Genomic DNA, 21,432 nt, shown 5'->3' with positions numbered 1-21,432 from the left:
CAAGAACATGTACCGGAAAAAATATATAACTAATATTTTTTCATATGCAGACACAATACACTTCTACACAAAATTCATATTTGTTTCTTTGCAATGATTTTCCAAAGCAAAATTTTTCAATTGATCGCCAAATCATTGTATATTCGCCACTTCTGAATTTGTTCCAAATAGTTCAACCCTCGACCCAAACTTGAAGGAATTTACATTCATTCTCCAAATTTATGCTTTGGCCTAGAACTGTTGAACCACACCTTGGTGCAGGATAATTCTGTAATTCGGAAAAAATAAAAATGCTTAATACGATCGAGAAGGTCATTTTCAAACTACTTACAGTGTCATAAACTCCAAAACTCTTCTTGAAACGATAGATCAAATAATAATATATTACTATCTTTTCAAATACAAGAGACAGCACGTTATGGAGATGCACGTTGATTAGAATTTTTCGCACAAAATAAAACAAAATTGTAAAATTCATTCTAATTCCTCGGATCTAGCGTATCGCCAAGCGTTGCAAACATGGGCATCTCTTTGTAGGGTTGTTGAACTAAGGCCGGACTGTTTTACTAGTAGATTGTAGGAGTTTCGAAATCATTATCTTTAGAATTCGCATAGGCAACAAAGTCTTGATCTCATCCGCGATCAGTTGGAGTCCTCGGAGAGTAATTTTTTGTACACACATGTTTTACCGGGTAAAAGGTGCAAAAAGGCTCACGAGATCTCGGAGATCCATTGAGTTTACTGCATCTTTAATTTGCATTATGTCATGTAAAACTAATTCAATACATATTGCCTTTTTGAAGCGTCCCTCGCAGAGTAATTCAGCAAGATTTAGATGGCACTCAAGATAATTTCGAAGATAACATTTAGTCAATACAATGAATTCTAAGAAAACACTAGATAATCATTTACAAATATATATTCTGTCCTGCAGATGTTTTGACCCCCGCCTAAATTTTGGTTGTATCTGTCAGGCTTTCAACCGTTAATACTTAAATGAATGTGAACGATGTGAAAAAGATTGTTGCCCGTTGTCTAAATTTGTCTGATCCGTTCGATGTTATTAGACTGGTATTAAAGGGTGTGGACATTGCCAACATGACCTATATCTCGTTTAAAATAGGTCTTGATCCTGCACTTGAGCAGCAAGCTCTTGATCCTGCGTGCTGGCCTACCGGTCTAGTATTTAGACCGTTTGTTGATGTTCCAAAAAACGTAATGTAAAAACTGAACATTTAGTCCCGAGAGCAACCAGCAACAATGCTAGAGTAACTATTCCGGACAATATCTGCATGAATGAAACGCGTTGTTTTGAGGACGGTGGGAGCTCGGGAGCTCCCATCAGAGGCGAGTATTTGGACTTATTTGATTCTTCCGTATTCAATCACTGTTGTTTACAGCAGCTGCCTGACCTTGAAAGTAACATCTCAATATATTATCAAAACGTGAGAGGATTGAGAACGAAAATCGACGATTTGTTTCTGGCGGCCACAGATTGTGATTTCGACATAATTATTTTAACCGAAACTGGAATAGATGATTGCATCACATCGTTTCCGCTCTTTGGAACTGCCTACAATGTGTTCCGCTGCGATCGTTCTATTCGCAATAGTGACAAAACTCGATTCGGTGGCGTTCTGGTTGCAGTGGCTCGGCGATACACATGCAGATTAATAAGGACGACCAATGGACAATATTTAGAGCAGATCTCTGTTTCATTGAGGATAGAGAATAAAAAAGTAACGGTATGTGCTATTTATATCCCTCCAGATCGGAGTAAGGATTTGAACGTGATAAATGACCACATCGCAACTGTGAACGAGCTTTTAAGTAATGGACTCGTTGACGATACTGTTTTAGTATGTGGTGACTTCAACCAGCCACGCATGCATTGGACAAGGAGCGAAAGCGGTATCATTTGCAATGGTTTGCAATTGCCACCATCCAGTTCCACACTACTTGATGGCATGGAATTTTTGGGCCTCGGTCAGGCGAATCTAGTGTACAATTTGTTGGGTCGCACACTTGATCTGGTATTTTGTCCATACGATTGCAATATCAGAGTCGATCGTTGCCCTTTGCCGCTACTTCCTGTTGACACCCATCATCCACCGCTTTGCATTTATCTTCGTGTTATAACCAGGCTTCCCAAATGTACCGCCGCGCGACATTATTATTAGGGCTGTCATGCTACTCCTTCCATGACAGCCTTGTGATAGGTTTCATCACGACAGCCCTTAGACAAATAGTTCTGTACAGCCAACGTTGCCGTCATTCACTTCGTTCGACAGTTCATTCCATCACAAGACATTTTGTCATGGTCCACGACAGCCGAAGAAGCATGAAGTTCTCGCTGTTGCGTCAGTAAACTTCGGGTATCAGTCACTGCGTTGTTTCTGTCGAGAGCAAAATATTACTCTCCCTTGACCAGGTCTGCGACAGTAGCCGGTGCGGTTCAAATTTGTTGCTCTTGGTTTGCTATGAAGATTCGAGGCAAGCATGTGGGTTTTAGTTTTGCCTTTGGTGATTGCTTTGCGCACGGGTTGATCATTGCGCATAGCAATCACCGTTGGTAGGGCATTGATAACAATATAATTGATAATTAATAATATACGAAACGGATTGAAGAACGGACTTTGGTTTTAATGAATAGTTAATTTTTATATTTTGGTCGATCTTCTATGAATCGATCGATCAATGGAATTCTATAGAAAGAAAAGTTTGTTTTCAAGAAATTATATTCATAATTAAAGAGCTTAGACAGTTCGGCGTGCTCGTTTCAGGCAGTTTACGTTCGGTTTGTGGGCTGTAACATTCATAGTGTAGACGCGTACTGATGTGCGTGAAGCATTATTTCCATCCTCTTTATCTCTTCCTTCAGAATATCAAAGGCGCGATCGTTTCTTATACAAGAGTGTATAAGTCAATTGAATCAGATTTTAGATGTAAACGGTGAATGAATGTTTGTAGCAAAAGATATATTCAAATCAAAGATTCTGTATTCGATACTAGTTAGCGTGATTCTGAATAGCATTCAACTTTGCGGTCGACTTGTAAGTCTACGGGACTATTGCATGGTCAGTGTTGCAATACTACGGACACTAAGAATCTTTCCAAGTCAGAACTGAAACATACAAAATCTGGCTCGTTAAGTTCGTTATATGTACATTGAACCACCAATCGAATAAAAACCTTGAGTGCAAAATTTGGAGTCGGAATTAGCAATGCAAAAATCATTTAGAAACTTATTTGCAGGTACCGTACAACAAAGCTTTGAGTGCAAAAACTGAATGAAAAATTGCGGTTCTTCCAAAAAACATGTTTCCAAGCGTGGAATGCAGCATGGTTGCCCGTAACAGATTCGAAAGTTTATTTCGTTTTATTTAGAAAAAAGTTTTAGTTCACCAAGTTATTTAATAATGTCTTTCTTGAGTAATATGGTCGTAAGCTTTCCAGACATATTAAGTTATCTTCTATATATGAATAGTGTAGTGTTTCTATGAACCTGGAATATATTCCAAAATACATATGTGCTGATAATCTGGAATTCATTTTCTTCCTGTTATGCATTGAATTATCTTATCTCTAGAAACGGCATATTAAAAATTATATTATTTTGGTCATAGCTACCAGAAGTTTGCGACTTTTACACACGTCAAAACTGTCACTTTACATTGTAAAATTTAAAACTCGGTTAAAGCGCATCTTTCATCAAGTAGAAGCTTGTGTTCAGTATATTTTGAATTCTTTAGCTTAATGTCGTTGTTTACCACAAAACTTGATATAAAAGTAACTGAGGCCCAAATTTATAGCTGCAGTTAAAAGGACAATTTCATGTAAACTTTGAGAAGTATCTTAATCATTTCCTCTATGTGCTTTTACGCTCAATCCAATTTTGGAAATGTAGATGTTGCAATCACGAGCGGCACGCAGAAGAAGATGCGGTGCCTTGAAATTTCAAACAGCACATCCAGTTTCTATGCGCTTGCTACAATTCTCGTACACATTTTTGGTTCTCTGTTTCAGTCGGCTCTCACGCCCTCACATTTCGATGCACTATAGATTTATCGTATTGAATTTCATTGCCGGTTCTGGTTGGGAAATTTGGGGATAAGTACGATTACCTATAAAGTACACTTATATTTCCAAAAATGGTAAGTAACAAAAACTACCCAAACATGAATTCAAGCTCAATTTGGTTTTGAAGAATCTTATATCTGCCATAGGAATTATAAAAATTTCATAGTGTCTATACATAGATTTTGATTTTGTCATAAAAAAAGGTTTTGAAATTACTTGAAAATTCGACTAGTGAAAGTTGACATTCGACTAAGATAAGTTAAGCAATTCCTCCGTGTGTGTATGTGTCAAACAACGTCACTCAATTTCTCAGGCATGACTGCACCTATTTTCCCAAATCAGGCTGATATGAAAAGGCTGCATAGGTTACTATTGAATTTAATTCGGATCCGACTTCCGCAGTTACAAGTCTAAGAATGTCGAAAATTTTCTACTCTAATTGGCTAAGTAGCTTGTGTCCGCATTTAAAAAAATCAAACGTTTGGAACTTTAAATATTGTAAATGAATAGTGAAACATTCTGAGAGCCAAGTTCATTGCATATATTTAATAGTTTTCTTTCTGAAAAGAAATTATGTTAAAAAAAAAGAAAAATGATATATTGAAAAATGTAGGTGTGATTCCCCGGCGAACGACCACAATTAAGTTTGAAAGCGGGAATAAATAAATATAATAATAATAATAATAATAATAATAATAATAATAATAATAATAATAATAATAATAATAATAATAATAATAATAATAATAATAATAATAATAATAATAATAATAATAATAATAATAATAATAGTAATTATAATAATAATAATAATAATAATAATAATAATACTCAGCACGTTGAATAGTAGCCATGTGATCATTGAGTTTGCTAGGTCCAGTCAGAGCTCTGACCAGAATACTGCAATGATGCTTGGAAAAATGCAGTAGACACTTTGACATTTTCAGATTTAAATCTGGTAGAAATGCTTTTGTCTGAGCGCAAGTTTGCAAGCTGCGCCAGTAGCTGGCATGTTTGGATGCAGCCCAAGAACGAATCTTGTGCTTTATCCAACTAATTGAAAGTGGTAAAGCTGGTTCAGGACCAACGAAATCATTCGTTTCACCAGCTCTAGCCAACTCATCAAATAATAATAATAATAATAATAATAATAATAATAATAATAATAATAATAATAATAATATTGTGGCTGTCATTTCCGACCCTAAAAAATTCATTTGTTTAGTTATCCTAGGAGAAACAGAAAAATCAAAACGTCGTTATTCAGAATAAGGGTGCATAAGATATTTTCGGAGTATTATCAATGAATGCTAGTGTATCTGTTTCTTTAGGAATAAGAAGGAAGCACTAAGGATGAATACTTCAGTAATTCAGATATATGAGCCGTTACACAAAACTCTGTGTTTATCTTTTAATTTTCGTTAGTTATTAAAATTCATTGCCTTCGCCGACAGTATATATAAATCTAAAACAATTTCTTTATTTCACAATGGTAATGTAATGAAACCCTAAAATTTCCTGCAAAGGTAATCCCAACAACGCAATCGTATGTACTAGTACCATTTCATTGAGGCAGCCGAAATAGTGCGAGCGCACTATGAGCGCACAGCTCGTCTCCAGAAACAGCCGGTTTATTACTTCAAGAGACATTGATGAGACAGCCGGCTCGCGACAGCCCTTCGTAACAGTAATTCCCTAAAAATCAAAGGATGTCTTCGATTTTCAAAGGCTGTCGCCGTAACAGTTCATGCGAAAGAGTAAACATAAAGAAACAGGATACAAACAGCCCGTTCGGTTTGACTACTCTCCGGATAGAATACTCTCATCAAACTGGTGAGTAGAAACTGTCTCAGTGACAGCATTCATTTAGCCATGCGAGCGCTGTTGCCATTACAGTTCGGCATATGCTTGCACACATATTGTAGACTGGGCTTTCGACTTTGCGCTCCGACAGCTCATGCTATCTCGTGGCGGATGTCATTGAAAAGCAGTACTGCTGGGAAGCCTGGTTATAACGGATAATGTACAGACGAGGGATGATAATCGCAGTACGTTGCGCCCATTGAACTATCGTTTGATTGATTTCTCTGCCCTTACTGATCATTTAGAAAACGTTGATTGGACTACATTGTTTGCCACCGGTGAAGTTAGGATTCTGTCGCGAGATAAACCGATGGCTTGAATTAAACGTTCCTCTTACAAGACCACAGATTTCCTCTGCATGGAGCACTAAACAATTACGCCGTCTGAAACGTGAACGCAATGCATGTCAACGTAAGCTTCATCATCGTAGAACCTATCTCAACGTATCTAATTTTCATCGATCTGTCAATGCATATAGATTGCCTAATGCTAGATTATACAGATCTTATGTGCTCCGAATGCAGACTAATCTTCGGCGTAATCCACGTAGTTTTTGGCGATTTGTAAACTCTAAACGGAAAGGTTCATCAATACCTATAAATGTTTTTCTTGATAATACTGTTGCCACGTCAGCCTCATAATCGTGTGAGTTGTTTGCCAAACATTTTTCAAGCGTTTTTTCTAATAGCTCTACGTCTGTGAGAGAGGTAGAAATTGCTACGGCTGGCGTTCCTGCTGACATGGTCAACTTGAACACATTTGTAATTACTCCTGTGATGGTTTGTTTAGCAAAAAATTACATCTCATTCGATCAACACGGATTCATATCAGGAAGATCCGTTACAACAAATTTATTAACGTTCACATCTAAATGTATCGCTTGCATGGAAAATAAGGCACAAATGGATGTCATCTACACGGATTTGAAGGCTGCATTTGACGAAATTAATCACAAAATACTTCTGAGTAAATTATCTCGTCTTGGCTTCTCTGCACAGCTTATATCTTGGTTTAGCTCATACCTTTCTAGTAGAGTTTTACGAGTGAAACTAGATAGTAACACATCATCGTAATTCACGAACCATTCAGGAGTTCCACAAGGTAGTAATTTGGGACCCTTGCTGTTTACTTTATTTTTCAACGATGTTTCATTTGCTCTTGAAGATGGTTTGAAACTAATTTATGCGGACGACTTGAAATTGTATTTACACACTTAAAACCATTTCTTGAGCTCGGCATAATAAAATGCCGAAACTGATCAGCAACACGTAAATTTGCTGATTGCTCAGTAATCAATACGCATGTTTTTGAACTTCGTTAAATGCATTCACTGATATTTCGGTAAAATGCTTCACTTTGCCGAAATTTGGCATAATTGCTTGCTGAATTTATCAGTAAACAACAGATATGCCGACATCAGCAGAGACGTTTGCCGAGATTTCGGAATATGCGCTAGCTGTTGCCGAGATTCAGCACGACAGCTGTCATTTATTGCCGCGTTACATTTTTGCTTCGCATTGTGCGATTATTTTCTAATGAAATTCTCGAGTGAAAAAATAAATAATCTTCGAAGAAGCGTGGAACCACTTGCAAGTAAAAATATTGAATAAATATTGTGACATGTTTCGCTTTATAAAAAGCGACTTCATCAGAGCACTCGCGATTATAAGGGAAAAACACCCAACACGGGGCTCAAAGCGTCCTCGAGACAAAACTTTGGGGGATAAGCGAAAAAATAACCCAATGCATGGAATAATTCAATAGATCAAAGTAAGTTTATTTTTTAAACAATACCATAAATGCATCATTAAATATTGAACATTTTTGTAAGCCAAAAATCAATATATATTTTTATTTTCATATTTCCAGCTCGACTCAAGGTGGTCGCATCTGGAAACGCCGCTTTTTGTTATGCTACATGTTTTCAGGTAGAGGCTTTAAGCACTACTGGCAACAAATTTGTAAGCCTCCTTTAAGTGTTAATAAAATAAATTTTTGATCCTGAATGGCGTGTTTATAATGTTGAGAAATTACAAACAAATTTAATTGACTAGATTTTTAATTACTGATGATTCGGTAATTTATTTTTTCATTTTTTCGTTTTATTGGATTGCCGAATATTCAGTGAACGTTTCACTGAGCAAACAGTAAATCTTATGCTGACGATTTCGGCAATATTTGACGTTTGTCAAATTTTAGGGTGCCGAGACGCTCAGTAATTTTATTTTTGCCGAGATGATTGCTGATTACTCGGCTGTGCGAATCTCGGCATTTTTTTGCCGAGACTCAGCTAAAAAATTTAAGTGTGTAGTTGTTCGAACTCTGGAGGATTGTCGTCGACTACAACATCAACTTCAGCTTTTCGTTGACTGGTGTAGTAAAAACCAACTACTCATTAATGTTTCAAAATGTCTGGTGATTACGTTTCATCGAACAATGAGTCCTGTAACATTCGACTACAATATTGATGGCTCAGTTCTGACTAGAGTTAATCAGGTGAGCGACTTAGGAGTACAGCTTGATGAAAAACTATCGTTTGATTTGCATCGATCACTTATAATCATTAAGGCATTACGTCAATTGGGTTTCATTTCGAAAATTGCTAAGGATTTCAAGGATCCTCATTGCCTGAAGGCGTTGTACTGTTCACTTGTCCGGCCAATTCTTGAAAATGCATCAGTGGTTTGGTTGCCTTATCAAATTTCGTGGAATTTACGAATTGAAAGAGTTCAAAAACACTTTGTTCGTCTGGCGCTGCGACACTTACCATGGCGAGACCCTGAAAATCTACCACCATATACGGAAAGATGTCAGCTTATAGGGATTGATACGTTGCTACGCCGACGAAAAATTCAACAGGCATTGATCATTGCAAAATTGATAAACGGAGAAATTGATGCTCCCGAGCTACGTTCCAAAGTCAATTTTCGGATTCCAAGCAGAACGCTGCGAAATTCAACTCTGCTTCAGAACAGTTTTCACAGAACTCTATTTGGATATAATGAACCGATAGCTGCATGTATTCGAACGTTTACTTCTGTGGAAAATCATTTCGAGTTTGGAGAATCATCTAGTAGCTTTGTAAGGAAAATTAAAAGATCTGTTGAGCTTTGACTATATATTTTACAATCTTTGTTTTGATGTTATTTGTCATATCTATGTTATTTGTGATTATTATTATTCTCGTACTGTAATTATTGTTATTCATATTTTTTCAAAAGATGATGGTTTTTGCGCCCATTTCATTGGCTACTCAAATGGGCTTTTTCCCATCCTCGTCCATTTAGATTTTTATATCCGATGGACATAACAATGATAATAAATAAATAATAAATAAATAAATCACTAGGGAAAAGAGTTACAGTTTTATTTATTTGTTTATTATGTGGCTCTTCTTCTTCTTCTTTCTGGTTGGCGTCACCTCACTTGAGATGACGCCGAATTTATGGCACAGCAACTAAGGCTATATTGCCAGTAAATTTTCGTTTATAGTCCAATGGACTTTATTCTAACTTGACTACAAGCGAAAATCTCGTTGTGTGGCTGCGTCGAATCGTCAAAGTACGGCTGAAAATCCTTTCTTTCTGGCGAAATACTCGAATTTTCTCCGGACTAACACGATGCAACGTGCTCACCCTTTGAGAGTTTCACCGGAAGTGATTATGGGGCTCCTTGGTTACTAGTTCGTAGCAACTTGAACAGTGTTGCGCAAGAAGATTATTTTTATCATTTTCAAGGAGTCACTAGATTTGTGGTAAATGGTGGTAAATCGCTCAAGAACACTTTTTATTCCGATTTTTCTTCACAATGCCTAGTCGTGTCGTCGGTTTAACCGATTTTCACGAATTATTTAATTAAAGCTCTCGTTGTCTTTAAACATAATGTGCAATTTCATCCAGATCTGTCTTCCGGTTCTCAAATTGTAGGGCAATGAGCTCCAAAACATTAAAATCGTCATTCAAAATGAAGATGCAAACCTTGTACGCGTCGGTACGTGCTGGTACTAAAATAGCACCGGCTTTGATCCGTTCGCAGCGTATTTGGTTCAATTTAGCAAAGCGTGCAGGGTTGCCACATTTAAATCTATATTTTTCTGGTGAAAATATGTAAATTTGTAGATCTTCTACTTGTTAGTGTTATTACAAAATCATGATAACGATGCTTTTCTATAAAAGTACACTTATTACCTTTCTCATATAGAAAGTTTCTACAATCACTTGAAAAAGTTCTAAGTATTATATATCATTCGACCAGGGGGGCTAAGTGGTTTTATATCATTCGACACAGTTCATCGAACTGAGCAATGTTCGTGTGTGAGTATGTGTCAAATAATGTCACTCATAATATAAAAAATCTCATAGTCCAACAGGTTGAATTTCATCGTGCTTTCATAGGGTAAAAGGGGGTTTAAAATTACAGACCGGGATTTAGAGCGACGATGCAAAAAAGGATACAAATTTTATTGGCTTGGCTCAAAACTGATTCAATTTGTAGGCTATATTAGTTACTTAGGAAACTTCTTGATTCCAGCAGTACCGGAAATAGTGGTCAAAACTCTAAAACTGTACTCACTCAATTTTCTCAGAGATGATATGATCGATTTTCACATACTTAGGCTCAAATAAAAGTTCCTATACACCCCTATTCTGTATTTATTTATTTATTTATTTTTGTACCAACAGATTACATTTATCGAAATGATACATATTGCACGTTATCGTAAACTAATCTATCATACTATCTTCTGTAAATATCTAACATATAATTAAACCCTCAATTCATGAGGAAAGCTGGCTGGCTAAATATTTTGAAAATAAGTTTTTTACTGTGCTGCGGGGCAAATGAAAATCGAATACAATTGAACAAACGTTGAATGATCGACACGTTTCCGTTCTGCATTCTATTCGAGTTGGGTATGCACTCGAATATCATTCGTTCGAGTTGTTAAATTTTCGAACATTTCTCGATCGACTTGCGTACATATTACTTACGTTCGTTTTAAAATCGTTCTAATTTGTTTGACGTGTGACGATTTCGTTTACTAAAAAGTGTGACGGTTTCGTTTACTAAGAAATGAATAATATAAAAAGAAAAAGAACGTGTGAGTAGTGTTGACAGCTTTGATGGTTAGTGTTCGAAATTTCAAGTGTTCGAGAGTCGATCGAATCATACAAGTCGAACGGTATAAAGAATGCAAAATTCGAACTCGAACGAAAGTGTAGATTCGTTCGTATCACAAATCCGTCGGATTGCAGAATCGGGGTGATTTTTTTTATATAACAATTTTTTTATATAACAATACTTATATTTCAAGATCTCTCAATAGTTTTATAAATATTATTTTGTATGGCATGTCTTACCATTATATATAGAGGTATATTTTATAACTAGTTTTAAGGCACATTTGTGGCAGTTATACTGTAAGGAAAGTTTTGCTAAATGCATCCAGGATTCCTCTATTTGATATATTTCTGATTTTATCAATACATCCATCGCTGAGTACGTAGCTATCATCGTAGGACCATTTGTACAGACTGTGAAAGCTTTCAATCATTTCGATTCTGTTGTGTTCTAAAAAGTCTTTAGTTTCTACCTTTACTTGAACATTTTTAACAAATTCCAATAGTATATCTTTTTCATTTAAAATGCTTTTGCTACCTTCCTTGGACTTCGTTTTCATCACCCAGTCAATGACGAACTTCAACAGCTGGCTATTGTTGTGTTGAACAACTAGTTCCAAATACCGGATGATACGCCGGAAAACATAGTCTTTCAAAGAATGATATTCATCTTCGTTAATATTTGCTTTTAACTCAATAAACATCTTCAGAACTTCCATAAATGGTTTCCGACAGGCAATCGCGAGAAAATCTTCATCCTCGTCGCCAAAATTGACCAGGTACCGACGAACAAAATTATCCGGATTTTTCTTCCGCAAAATCGTCAACAATTGCAAAATGTGATTTTCTCCGCATGGTTTTAGATTTATGAAATAGTTTTCCGGTTGCGCTCCGAAGCAGAACTCCAGCTTTGTTTTCATACTTTCTGGTAAGCTATCGTACATCACTTCGAATACGTTGAATACGGATGCATTCAAGCTATTCCGAATGAAAGTAAATATCTCGCTGCCGGTGCAGTACGTTCGAAGAAAGAAGTTTAACTCCCAGATTTTGTCTGGATGAATTCTCACCGTTGAGGGAACTTCAAACTGTTCTCGTTCGCTGGGATGACCCGAATCATGCTCGTCACTTTCGAGTGCTTTATCCGGCGCTATGCATCCAATGTGATAGTCTAGAAATCGAATCGCTAAGTCTTTCCGAGACTTACAAAAAATTCGCTTCATAAAAAGTTTGAATAGTTTCTCATTCACCGAGTACGTCAGCATATACAGCGTGAGGAAATAATCCAAATAGATTTGATGTATGAATCCTTCTGACGGCCGTAGTTGTACTAATCCGTATACCTGTTGTTTGTCAATCTCTTTCGATATGGCATCATCCGAAGTACGTCTCTTAATATGGTAGCTCCGGCGGAACAAATTTACTGCTAATTTAAGATGACTACGTAACACTGGCTCTGTCAAATTATGCATAACAGTGTCGTGTGCTTTACTAGCACTTTTGAAGGTCTTCGAACAAAATCGTCTGAGCTTTTCATCAACGAATCTTTCGACTACCCCTCCAATCTCATACGCTTGTGGCACCACGAATTCTCTTTCGCAAATATTTTCCTGGTAAATTTCTGCAATCATTGCAGTTTGCAGTGGCACCCCAAGGAGGAAATTGTCCCTAAAAATGTTCCTAAACTTATTAATAATAGATTCAACATTGTGCTCTATAATGGCCCGTTCTTCGTTCTGTTGAATTTCTTCGACTCTCCAGAATTTTCTCAAATATTCGCGTTGGTTCTCCGGACTAAAGTGATCCAGTTTGCAAATTTTACAGTCTGTCAGTACATCGATAATGAACTTTTCCCGGTAAGGTTTAGAAGAAATGCACAATTTGCTAACATCAACGAGCGAAGCACCTATCAATAGTTTTTTCAGTTTTTCGTCGTCTGCGTCGCTAACTTCATCCAATGCATCCAAAACTATCATAACTTTTTCCTGGTGAAACATCTCTTTAACAATATGGCGTCCCAAAAGGTTAGATCCGCAAACCACTTCACCTATGGTCTCGACGAAGTTGGTTTTAAAACTATTAACTGCAGACAAACAGTCCAGAAAAACTACTAAACGTCGCGGATACCTTTCTCTCAGCTGGACCGTTAGATTAATTAGTTCTGTGGTTTTGCCCATTCCAGTTTGATCGGATATCACAACACGATTTGGGCCATTTTCATTGACCAAATCTACTGCGTTGTTTAGATTATCTTTCATTTCTCTGCGTATAAAAAAATCAGTCGAAGTTAAACGCTCTCCAACCGTTACATTGTTCCTATTTCGATACAGTCCCAGCACTAGCCAAAAATTTTCTTTCCTAAACAAGTCGGTTGAAAAAAGTGAATCTACCTTAATGGTTGCCATTCCAAATAGCGATATTTCCCTGAGTTTTATATCATTTTTGCTAGCCTGCGTAAGCAATCCGACATCGAATTCATCTTTAAATCTTTCATTTCCATTTAGCTTTGCCTCTTTGTCTTTGACTTTCTCTACTGTTTCATCCGATTGTTGTGGCAATTCCTGTTTGGCTACAAATACTACTTTCACTTCGGATGGCACCAATTTTTCTACTACTTCTTGAGAAGTAATGAAGCTGGGAGAAATTATTATTACAAATTTTAAGGCATGCTCACACAAACCGGTATCATTTATAATGGGCAGTAAGCCATCCAAATCCTTCATACTGTTACTCAAATCAATTACAACGAACCGTTTACTAGCAGCTTCGATATCACCTTCCAAGATCGAACGTATTCGCGATACAGTACATTCTACATCCTGTGGAGCTTCGATATATAAAAACCTTTTCGTGTTCCTAATTTGGTTCTGTAGTTCCAACAGGTCTCGTTCAACAAATTTCAATCCTGAATAGATGTTTTTATTCATATCCTCTCGTAACTCTAGCAATTTAATAATGCTTTCAACTTGTTGCTCATTCATAAATTTATGAATTGAGTACTTCTCGACAATATTGCAAAATTGTTCAAACGATACATGCAACTCCCTTGCTAGAAATTCTTTCATCGTTGAGAGTTTTGGAACATTTAGGTAGAACACGAAACGAGAGAAAAAATCCTTCAAGTCTTGCTCTGTAGGTATGTACCCAATTTTCCACATCGGTTGCTTATTCGATCCCTCCCTAAAATTCTCATCCACTTTCAATTCAAAGTGTTTCCTATAAGGTTCACTGTTCAATTGAGCCATGGAGAAATCTCCCAGTTTGTCCTTCAGGAACTGTCTTTTCATAGCTCCTTCAAAGTACTCTCGAAACAAAAGGGTAACCTGGCTCAAATGTTCATCTCCTCTGATGAACTCGTCTCGAAACTTAGAGTTATGCCCATTACAAACGATAACCTCTTTGGCCATAATTCGATAGCAGCCTTTGGCTGCTCCATTCGAATTCCATTGTTCCTTCCGGAATAAAACTGAAACAAATTTACCAACCAGTGCTTCGAAAGGGTGTGTTTTTCTCAAATAATCCGAAGATAGTTGTTCAAAATCTACAATCCTGTAACGGTCGTAAGAGAAAACGTAATCCTCTGGTGTCAACAAATCCGAATTCCCAGGTGAATATTTTCCTATTAAATGCTTCACATTCTCCGCAAAATCCATATGTGTCCATATAATCATTTCCTTCAGTTCTTCTAAAGGAACATGTTCCTTTATATCCAAAAATGATTGAAAGTACTTAAAAACGAAAAATTTGTTTTCTCCTTTCCCTGTAAGGGCATTCATATCAATTTTCTTGTCAGTTTGTGCTTGCTTGACTTGCAACGCGTAGATACGTTGATTCCCATCAGGTCCCACCTTGAGTACTACATCATCTAGCGCACCGTATTTTTTAATTGCATTCCCAATGCAATATTTAGTACATTCCGCATTTCGTCTGAACCGGCAAATGAAATACAACAATGTGTACAGCTGGTAAAAGTATCCATCGGGAACATTTTCTCCTTTGCCAGGCATTGAAATACTGAGTGGAAAAATGTATATGAAAACTACCATGAATCTGTAGAACTCTACTTACCAAAACTAAAACAAAATTAAAAACATTCAACTTTTCTAAGAATATTCAGAAAAAAATATATTTCTTTTTATTACTATACCCAATGAAAAATTTGACAATTCTCGATTAATTTTTCAAATGGCCGTATAACCAAGTGACATTTCAGCTGTTTTTCAAGAAAGGGCGAACCTAACATTGACAGCAAATGGACAAAAACACCGATGAATGTTCCGCAACAAGTTATTAAGAAAACAAATCTAGAGTCATTCCGTGACACTTTCGTGTTGTGAAGTTTTGAAAATGCACCCAGGTGAGCATAGTAAAGAAAGACGAAATTCTACATCAAAAATAGGTAGTTAGACACTTCCAAAATTCTCCAGTAAAACTAGTGGCAAATCATTGACATCAATAGTCTCTAAAAAAAACTCTGGAATATTTGGCGACACATACAAACATGTTATGCGACTAAAGTACGATTCACATGTTTTATCAGGTGACCGATATGCATGCATGGAAAAGAATGGTAACCAAAAGGAGCTGTTTCTAACACTTAGAGCAAATTTAGCAGCTGCACGATTATAATGAGTGGACTATAATATAACTGAAACTGAAACAAGCGTATCCCCAGCAAGCCGTTTTAGTTTTATTTATTCGAACAGTTCTACTGTCAAATTTTTAAACTGGTATACGCTACCGTTCTATTATTTCTTTATTTGAAATACAGATAAATGTGCATTTGTGGTCGTACGTTAAAACTGTCAGAAGAGTCATGGTAATTTTGTATCGCTAGTGCAAAAGAGAGAAGAGATACCAAAGACTCGATGAATGTATGAATATAGCGGGGTTCGATTACAAACGTTGAACATAAGGTCAGAATATTGCTTTATTCAGTGGATATAGAGGAAAAGTGAACAAAATTGAATACCTTCTATAGATAAACCAACAGTTAATCTATTTATCTGAAATTGATCTGATAATATACGATAATTTTAAACAGGAAAAAACCAGAGTCGTAACATTCATCGATGTGTGTCTCTATTTTCTGTCAATGTTAGATTCGCCCTTCTTTGAAAAACAGCTGAAATCAAGCAAAGAGAATCTGTGACTTACTTATACGCCCCTTTGAAAAATTCATCGAGAGTTCTGCAAATTTGCACTCTCCCGACGAAATCGTATACTTCAAGTTCGACCGACGGAACTACCGACTAAAATACGATTCAAAATCTCTCCGTACTAGGCCGACCCGAGACCGACTTGGATAAGGTGCACACGCAGCTGTGTGCAGGTCCTCTAAAAAAGAAAACGTGCAACGGATGTCCTTCGTTGGTGCAATATGATCGCAAATTTACATCCAAATCTACAATCTGGCATATGTGGTTCCGACGCTCATTATTTGAAAATTCTGCGACGATTTCATCGCATTCTTAGCCCCACTGAAGAAACCCAAGAAGAAAAAAAACGAATTTACCATTCTGTTCGCTTTTCTTCACTCAATTCCGACTTCGGCTGGAGGTGAAATTCATTCGCAATCGATCGTTGCACTGGAGTCCGCATTGATTCGGATTTCATACTAAATTTCACATGGAATTTTAAATTAAAATTTCACCCGCTCGGATTTAATTCAGGATTCCTTCCGAACTGATAATTTGGACATACGCTTCCAGTTGCGAAACACAACGTTACAACGCCTGCTGAAAATTATTAAAAATTAGTCAAAATTGATACTTTTATTTTTAGCGTGCAGATACGACGATTTGAAAAAAGTTTCCTGAAACGTAATCTGAATTATGTACGATTCAGACGATCCGGCTTCTTCCGTCACCGTCACCGGAACGTCAGCCTCCGTCAAAATTAGTCAAACGAGTTTTCCCTTTGCGCATTCACACGATCCAGCAGAGATCCGGAACGTTAACGTCCGTCAACGGCAAGCTCCGTCAACATTTCTCCGAAAGAATATTTGACGGACTGTGATTATCGCACACATGCACGATTCATATGATTACGGTATTGAGCTGACGTTTGTTATGCATGTATTCGGTGTCAAGATCCCACTCTTAAACAAAATATACCACATATAGGTAATTAAATTTATCAGTAGATTTGCAAAGTACGTTACGTTGGTGAGTGGAACTCTTTGTTTTGTTTTTCCCTCTTTCTAGCTAATTTTGAAAGTTATTTATTCGATTAAAAGGTAGGAAAACAACAGATTGATTGGCTTCAAAAGCTCCCAGATTTTGTATTAGTGGAATAAAATTGTGCGAAACTAAGTTCTTAAAATTCTGCGTGTAAGAAAATGACATGACGGACGCGGATAGGAAACCGGATCGTGTGAATTAGAATGACGGTGACGGACGTTGACGTTCCAGTGACGGTGACGGAAGAAGCCGGACGGTCTGAATCGTACTTTAGGTTTTTTACCGTCACTGCTAACCTCAATCGGATGAACACATTTTGACAGTTCAGCAGTACTGTTTGTAAACATAAATTTCTTTTGTTTGTTTATTGACAAATTGGATCAGACCATTTACGGTCCGTATCGCCTAAATAAAGGTTTAAAACATTTGTTCACGATTGAATACGGTTTGTTTTTGATATTTATTATATAAGTGACTAGTTGCAAAGTGTAAAGATGATCGTTTTAGATGTGCTCTTCGATTTTTGTTTAAGCTTGTTTGTAAACAGTACCGCTAAATTGTCAATGATGAATACTTGTTCATTTGTGTCGTCACGATAAAAAACCTAATTACAATGAATTACGAAAATAATATTATTATTATTATACAATAGTTGTTCATCGCAAGAAGCTAGAGGGTTCGCAATAGTGTGACGAAATATATTTCTTGTTCGTGGAAGAAAGATTTTTCTCGTTCTGGAGTGAATCAGTGTTACGACGCCGCGAAACTGTCATCGGAAGTCAATGTAAAAGAAATTGCAATCGAAAATAACACTGCAATCGAAAGAATAACCTAACAGGGTAAGATGGAGCATCACTGACTAGATTGCCCTCGGCAATCGGCATCTGAGAGCTTAAGTATGCCTTATAGATTATGAAAAAAAAACAATCACTGACTTGAGAGAAACTAATCACTAAAAATTCACACCAATATTTTTTTTGCTGTTCATGAAAGCACCATCTACTAGCCGATGGCACCACTAACAAAAGCGCCATCTACATGTAAAAATAGATATCGCACACTCTTACCACCCACTTGTACGCGGCGGGCAGACTTCCCCCCAGACGGCTGGCTATGTCTGCCAGCCATTTTTGCCGGAGTTCTGCCAGAATTCCGGAAAAAATCTGGCAACAATGCAACAACCGTTTCCGACAGAAAATTTCGCCTAGCGGTTATTATCGGTTCTGTTTCTGTCGGATTCTCGCCATACAAGATTGGCAGACCCGTTTTGAATCGGTTCTACATTTTTAGCGTCTTGGTTTTATTTTTTCAATAAAAAGTACATGAATGACAATCAGTTATTGCTCTTCATATATACTTATTATATAAAATGTTATTGCAAATAACATTTTTTTCTCACTACCAAACATACCCATATTTCAATCTCATTTACCTCGTCTCAAGACTCGTTTTTTGTATGAACATTTACGATTTACGAATATCAAATGAAGTCGAATAAAAAAAAAGAAGGAAGAGAGAAATAAACAAGACACGTGTGGCGAGGTAATGACGTAATTTCGCCTAGACAATGTTGACAGCTGCCAGAATGCAGCCAGCCTTCTGACGGTTGCCAGAATTCCTCACAAGCGGGCACCCGCTACTTAATTTTGGGTCAAAACGTACCCAAAATCAACTAAAGTGCAGCACTGTGTAAATAAAATTAGCATGGTCGCACTAAACATTTTTATCCAAACTTAACTTGTTACCGGTTTCCAAAAGATCCGGTAAAACGTCTACAATGGGTTCGATTTTGTGTTCAACATGTTAATGAAATATAATCACTAGATTTTTTTACAGTTCCATTTTCCCGACGGAGAAAAGTCCTATGCCTGAGACTTATGCGAATAATTAATCTTCCTTCGAAACCCAAATTTCCAATTTAAACATTCAATAAATCGATTGGTAGCTTTTCGTTTGAAGGCAGGGGAGGATAAAAAATCAACGCAAAATCAATTCAACAGCCGAAATATGCTCAATTAACTGTTTTAAAGGTTAATCATTAATAAACAAAAAAGCATTTTTCACGTTTATTTCAAATCAAAGACCGAGCCTAAAATTCTAAACTAAATTAATATTTTTTCTCAGCATAAAAAGATAAAAAAAATTGTAAATATGGCAACACTGTAGCTGATACCTACCCGCTTGTGAAGAATTCTGGCAACCGTCAGAAGGCTGGCTGCATTCCGGCTGCTGTCAAAATTGTCCAGGCGAAATTGGTTCTTTATCTCGCCGTACGTGTCTTGTTTATTTCCCTCCTTTTTCTTTTTTCTTTTTTATTCGACTTTATTTGATATTCGTCAATCCCGCATGTACGTAAAAAACGAATCTTGAGACGAGGTAAATGAGATTGAAATATGGGTATGTTTGGTAGTGAGAAAGCAATGTTATTGACAATAACATTTTCCATGATTAGTATATATGAAGGGCAATAACTTATTGCCTTTCATATGTATCTTTTATTGAAAAAATAAAACCAAGACGCTAAAAATGTAGAACCGATTCAAAACGGTTCTGCCAATCTTGTATGGCAAGAATCCGACAGAAACAGAACCGTTAACAACCGCTAGGCTAAATTCTCTGCCGGATACGGTTGTTGCATTGTTGCCAGACTTTTGCCGGAATTCTGGCAGAATTCCGGCAAAAGTGGATGGCAGACATAGCCAGCCGTCTGGGGGAAATCTGCCCGCCGCGTACAAGTGGGTAAACATGCAGGTGGTATTTATTCAACAAGCCGAAGATTACGAGAAAAATGACTCGAGAGGAAGAATAAGAAGCCAGTTGTCAGGTCCAGAGATTCCAGATCTGCAGATTTGTCTGTAAATCTGCTGATTTCGGACATAGCGCTGCAGACATTTTTTTGTGTAGACTTTTGAAAATCGAGTTTTTCGCAGACTTTCGGTCAAAATTTACAGACTTTTGAAATTGTTGCGGCCTTTTTTCTTTGCTCGTCAAGTCAGTTTAGCGTATCATACTTTATTAAGAAAATTCAAGACAATTGCAGATTTATTTTTCGGGTATACAGACTTTTGCAACCCTGTCTGAAGATATTTGAAAATTTTACCTGGCATCTCTGGTCAGGTCTTGTCTTAGGTTTAGAACTTTCATTATTTACACGGACGAAAAAACGTTCCGCGAGGCTGAAATAGCGTTTTAATAATTGTTACAAACGGCTTCTTTCCCTTATCAATCCAGTAATGGTCTAAAACAAGATTTGACAACTGGCTTCTTATTCTGCCTTCCGAGTCATCTTTCTCGTAATCTTCGCCTTGTTGAATAAATACCACCTGCATGTTTAGGTATCAGCTACAGTGTTGCCATATTTACAATTTTTTTATCTTTTTATGCTGAGAAAAAAATACTAATTTAGTTTAGAATTTTAGGCTCGGTCTTTAATTTGAAATAAACGTGAAAAATATTTTGAAAAATGCATTTTTGTTTATTAATTATTAACCTCGCCCTGTTGAATAAATACCAACTGCCTGTTTACGTATCGGGTCCAGTATTACATTTTTTTTACAGATTTTTTAATCACCTTGTGCTGAGCAAAAAAAAATATAAATCTCATTCAAATTCTTAGGTTCGGTCTTTAAATAATTTGAAATAAAGACTGTCCCAGAAAGTATGGACGCACTTTGATTTCGCTGTAAATAATTCACAAGTGTTAGATATTCAAATTTTATTCGATATACTGATAATATTAGACTACAACAACAGAATATTATTCTCAACATTTTCTACTTAGCCACTGTAGACTAGCTGGTGCACCTTCTTGCGAACGTTCCTTATTAAATTCCGCACAGACTTCTAAGGGCGACAAGTTTTGACACTTTTCCAATCTTTTTCGAACTGTTGAATGGTTTCGGCTTCCGAGACATGTTTCCTAAGATATGCCTTCGTTAATGCCCAAAATTCTTCAATTGGTCGAAGTTGTGGGCAATTTGGTGGATTCAAGTCTTTTGGGACGAAAGTAACATTTTTGGTAGTATACCATTCTACCGTTGATTTCAAGTAGTGGCAAGAAGCAAGATCTGGCCAGAAAGCAACAGGATCCTTGTGGCTTCGAATCATGGGTAGAAGTCGTTTTTGTAAACATTCCTTGATGTATATTTCGCTGTTCATTTGAAGCAGTGGTGATGAAGGGTTTCGAA

The 21,432-nt window shown here is 36.9% G+C and overlaps 1 protein-coding gene across 1 annotated transcript; it reads right to left on the bottom strand.

The window, feature by feature from the left end:
- Window positions 1-10,658: 10,658 nt before the first annotated feature.
- LOC131430738 (uncharacterized) lies at window positions 10,659-15,225 on the bottom strand. The gene is made up of 2 exons (XM_058595932.1): window positions 15,132-15,225; window positions 10,659-15,077 (listed from the first exon to the last, which is right to left on the bottom strand). The coding sequence occupies exon 2, from the start codon at window positions 15,068-15,070 to the stop codon at window positions 11,357-11,359; it is 3,714 nt and encodes a 1,237-aa protein (XP_058451915.1). The 5' UTR covers window positions 15,071-15,077; window positions 15,132-15,225; the 3' UTR covers window positions 10,659-11,356.
- Window positions 15,226-21,432: the final 6,207 nt, after the last annotated feature.

Source organism: Malaya genurostris, chromosome 2 (assembly GCF_030247185.1).
Source record: "Malaya genurostris strain Urasoe2022 chromosome 2, Malgen_1.1, whole genome shotgun sequence".
Taxonomy (NCBI): domain Eukaryota; kingdom Metazoa; phylum Arthropoda; class Insecta; order Diptera; family Culicidae; genus Malaya; species Malaya genurostris.
The sequence above is the reverse complement of the archived record's forward strand: the minus strand, read 5'-3'. Positions and strand labels throughout refer to the sequence as shown.

Excerpts from the sequence above, each read along its gene's own strand:
- LOC131430738 (XM_058595932.1), bottom strand. The coding sequence starts at position 15,070 with ATGCCTGGCAAAGGAGAAAATGTTCCCGATGGATACTTTTACCAGCTG.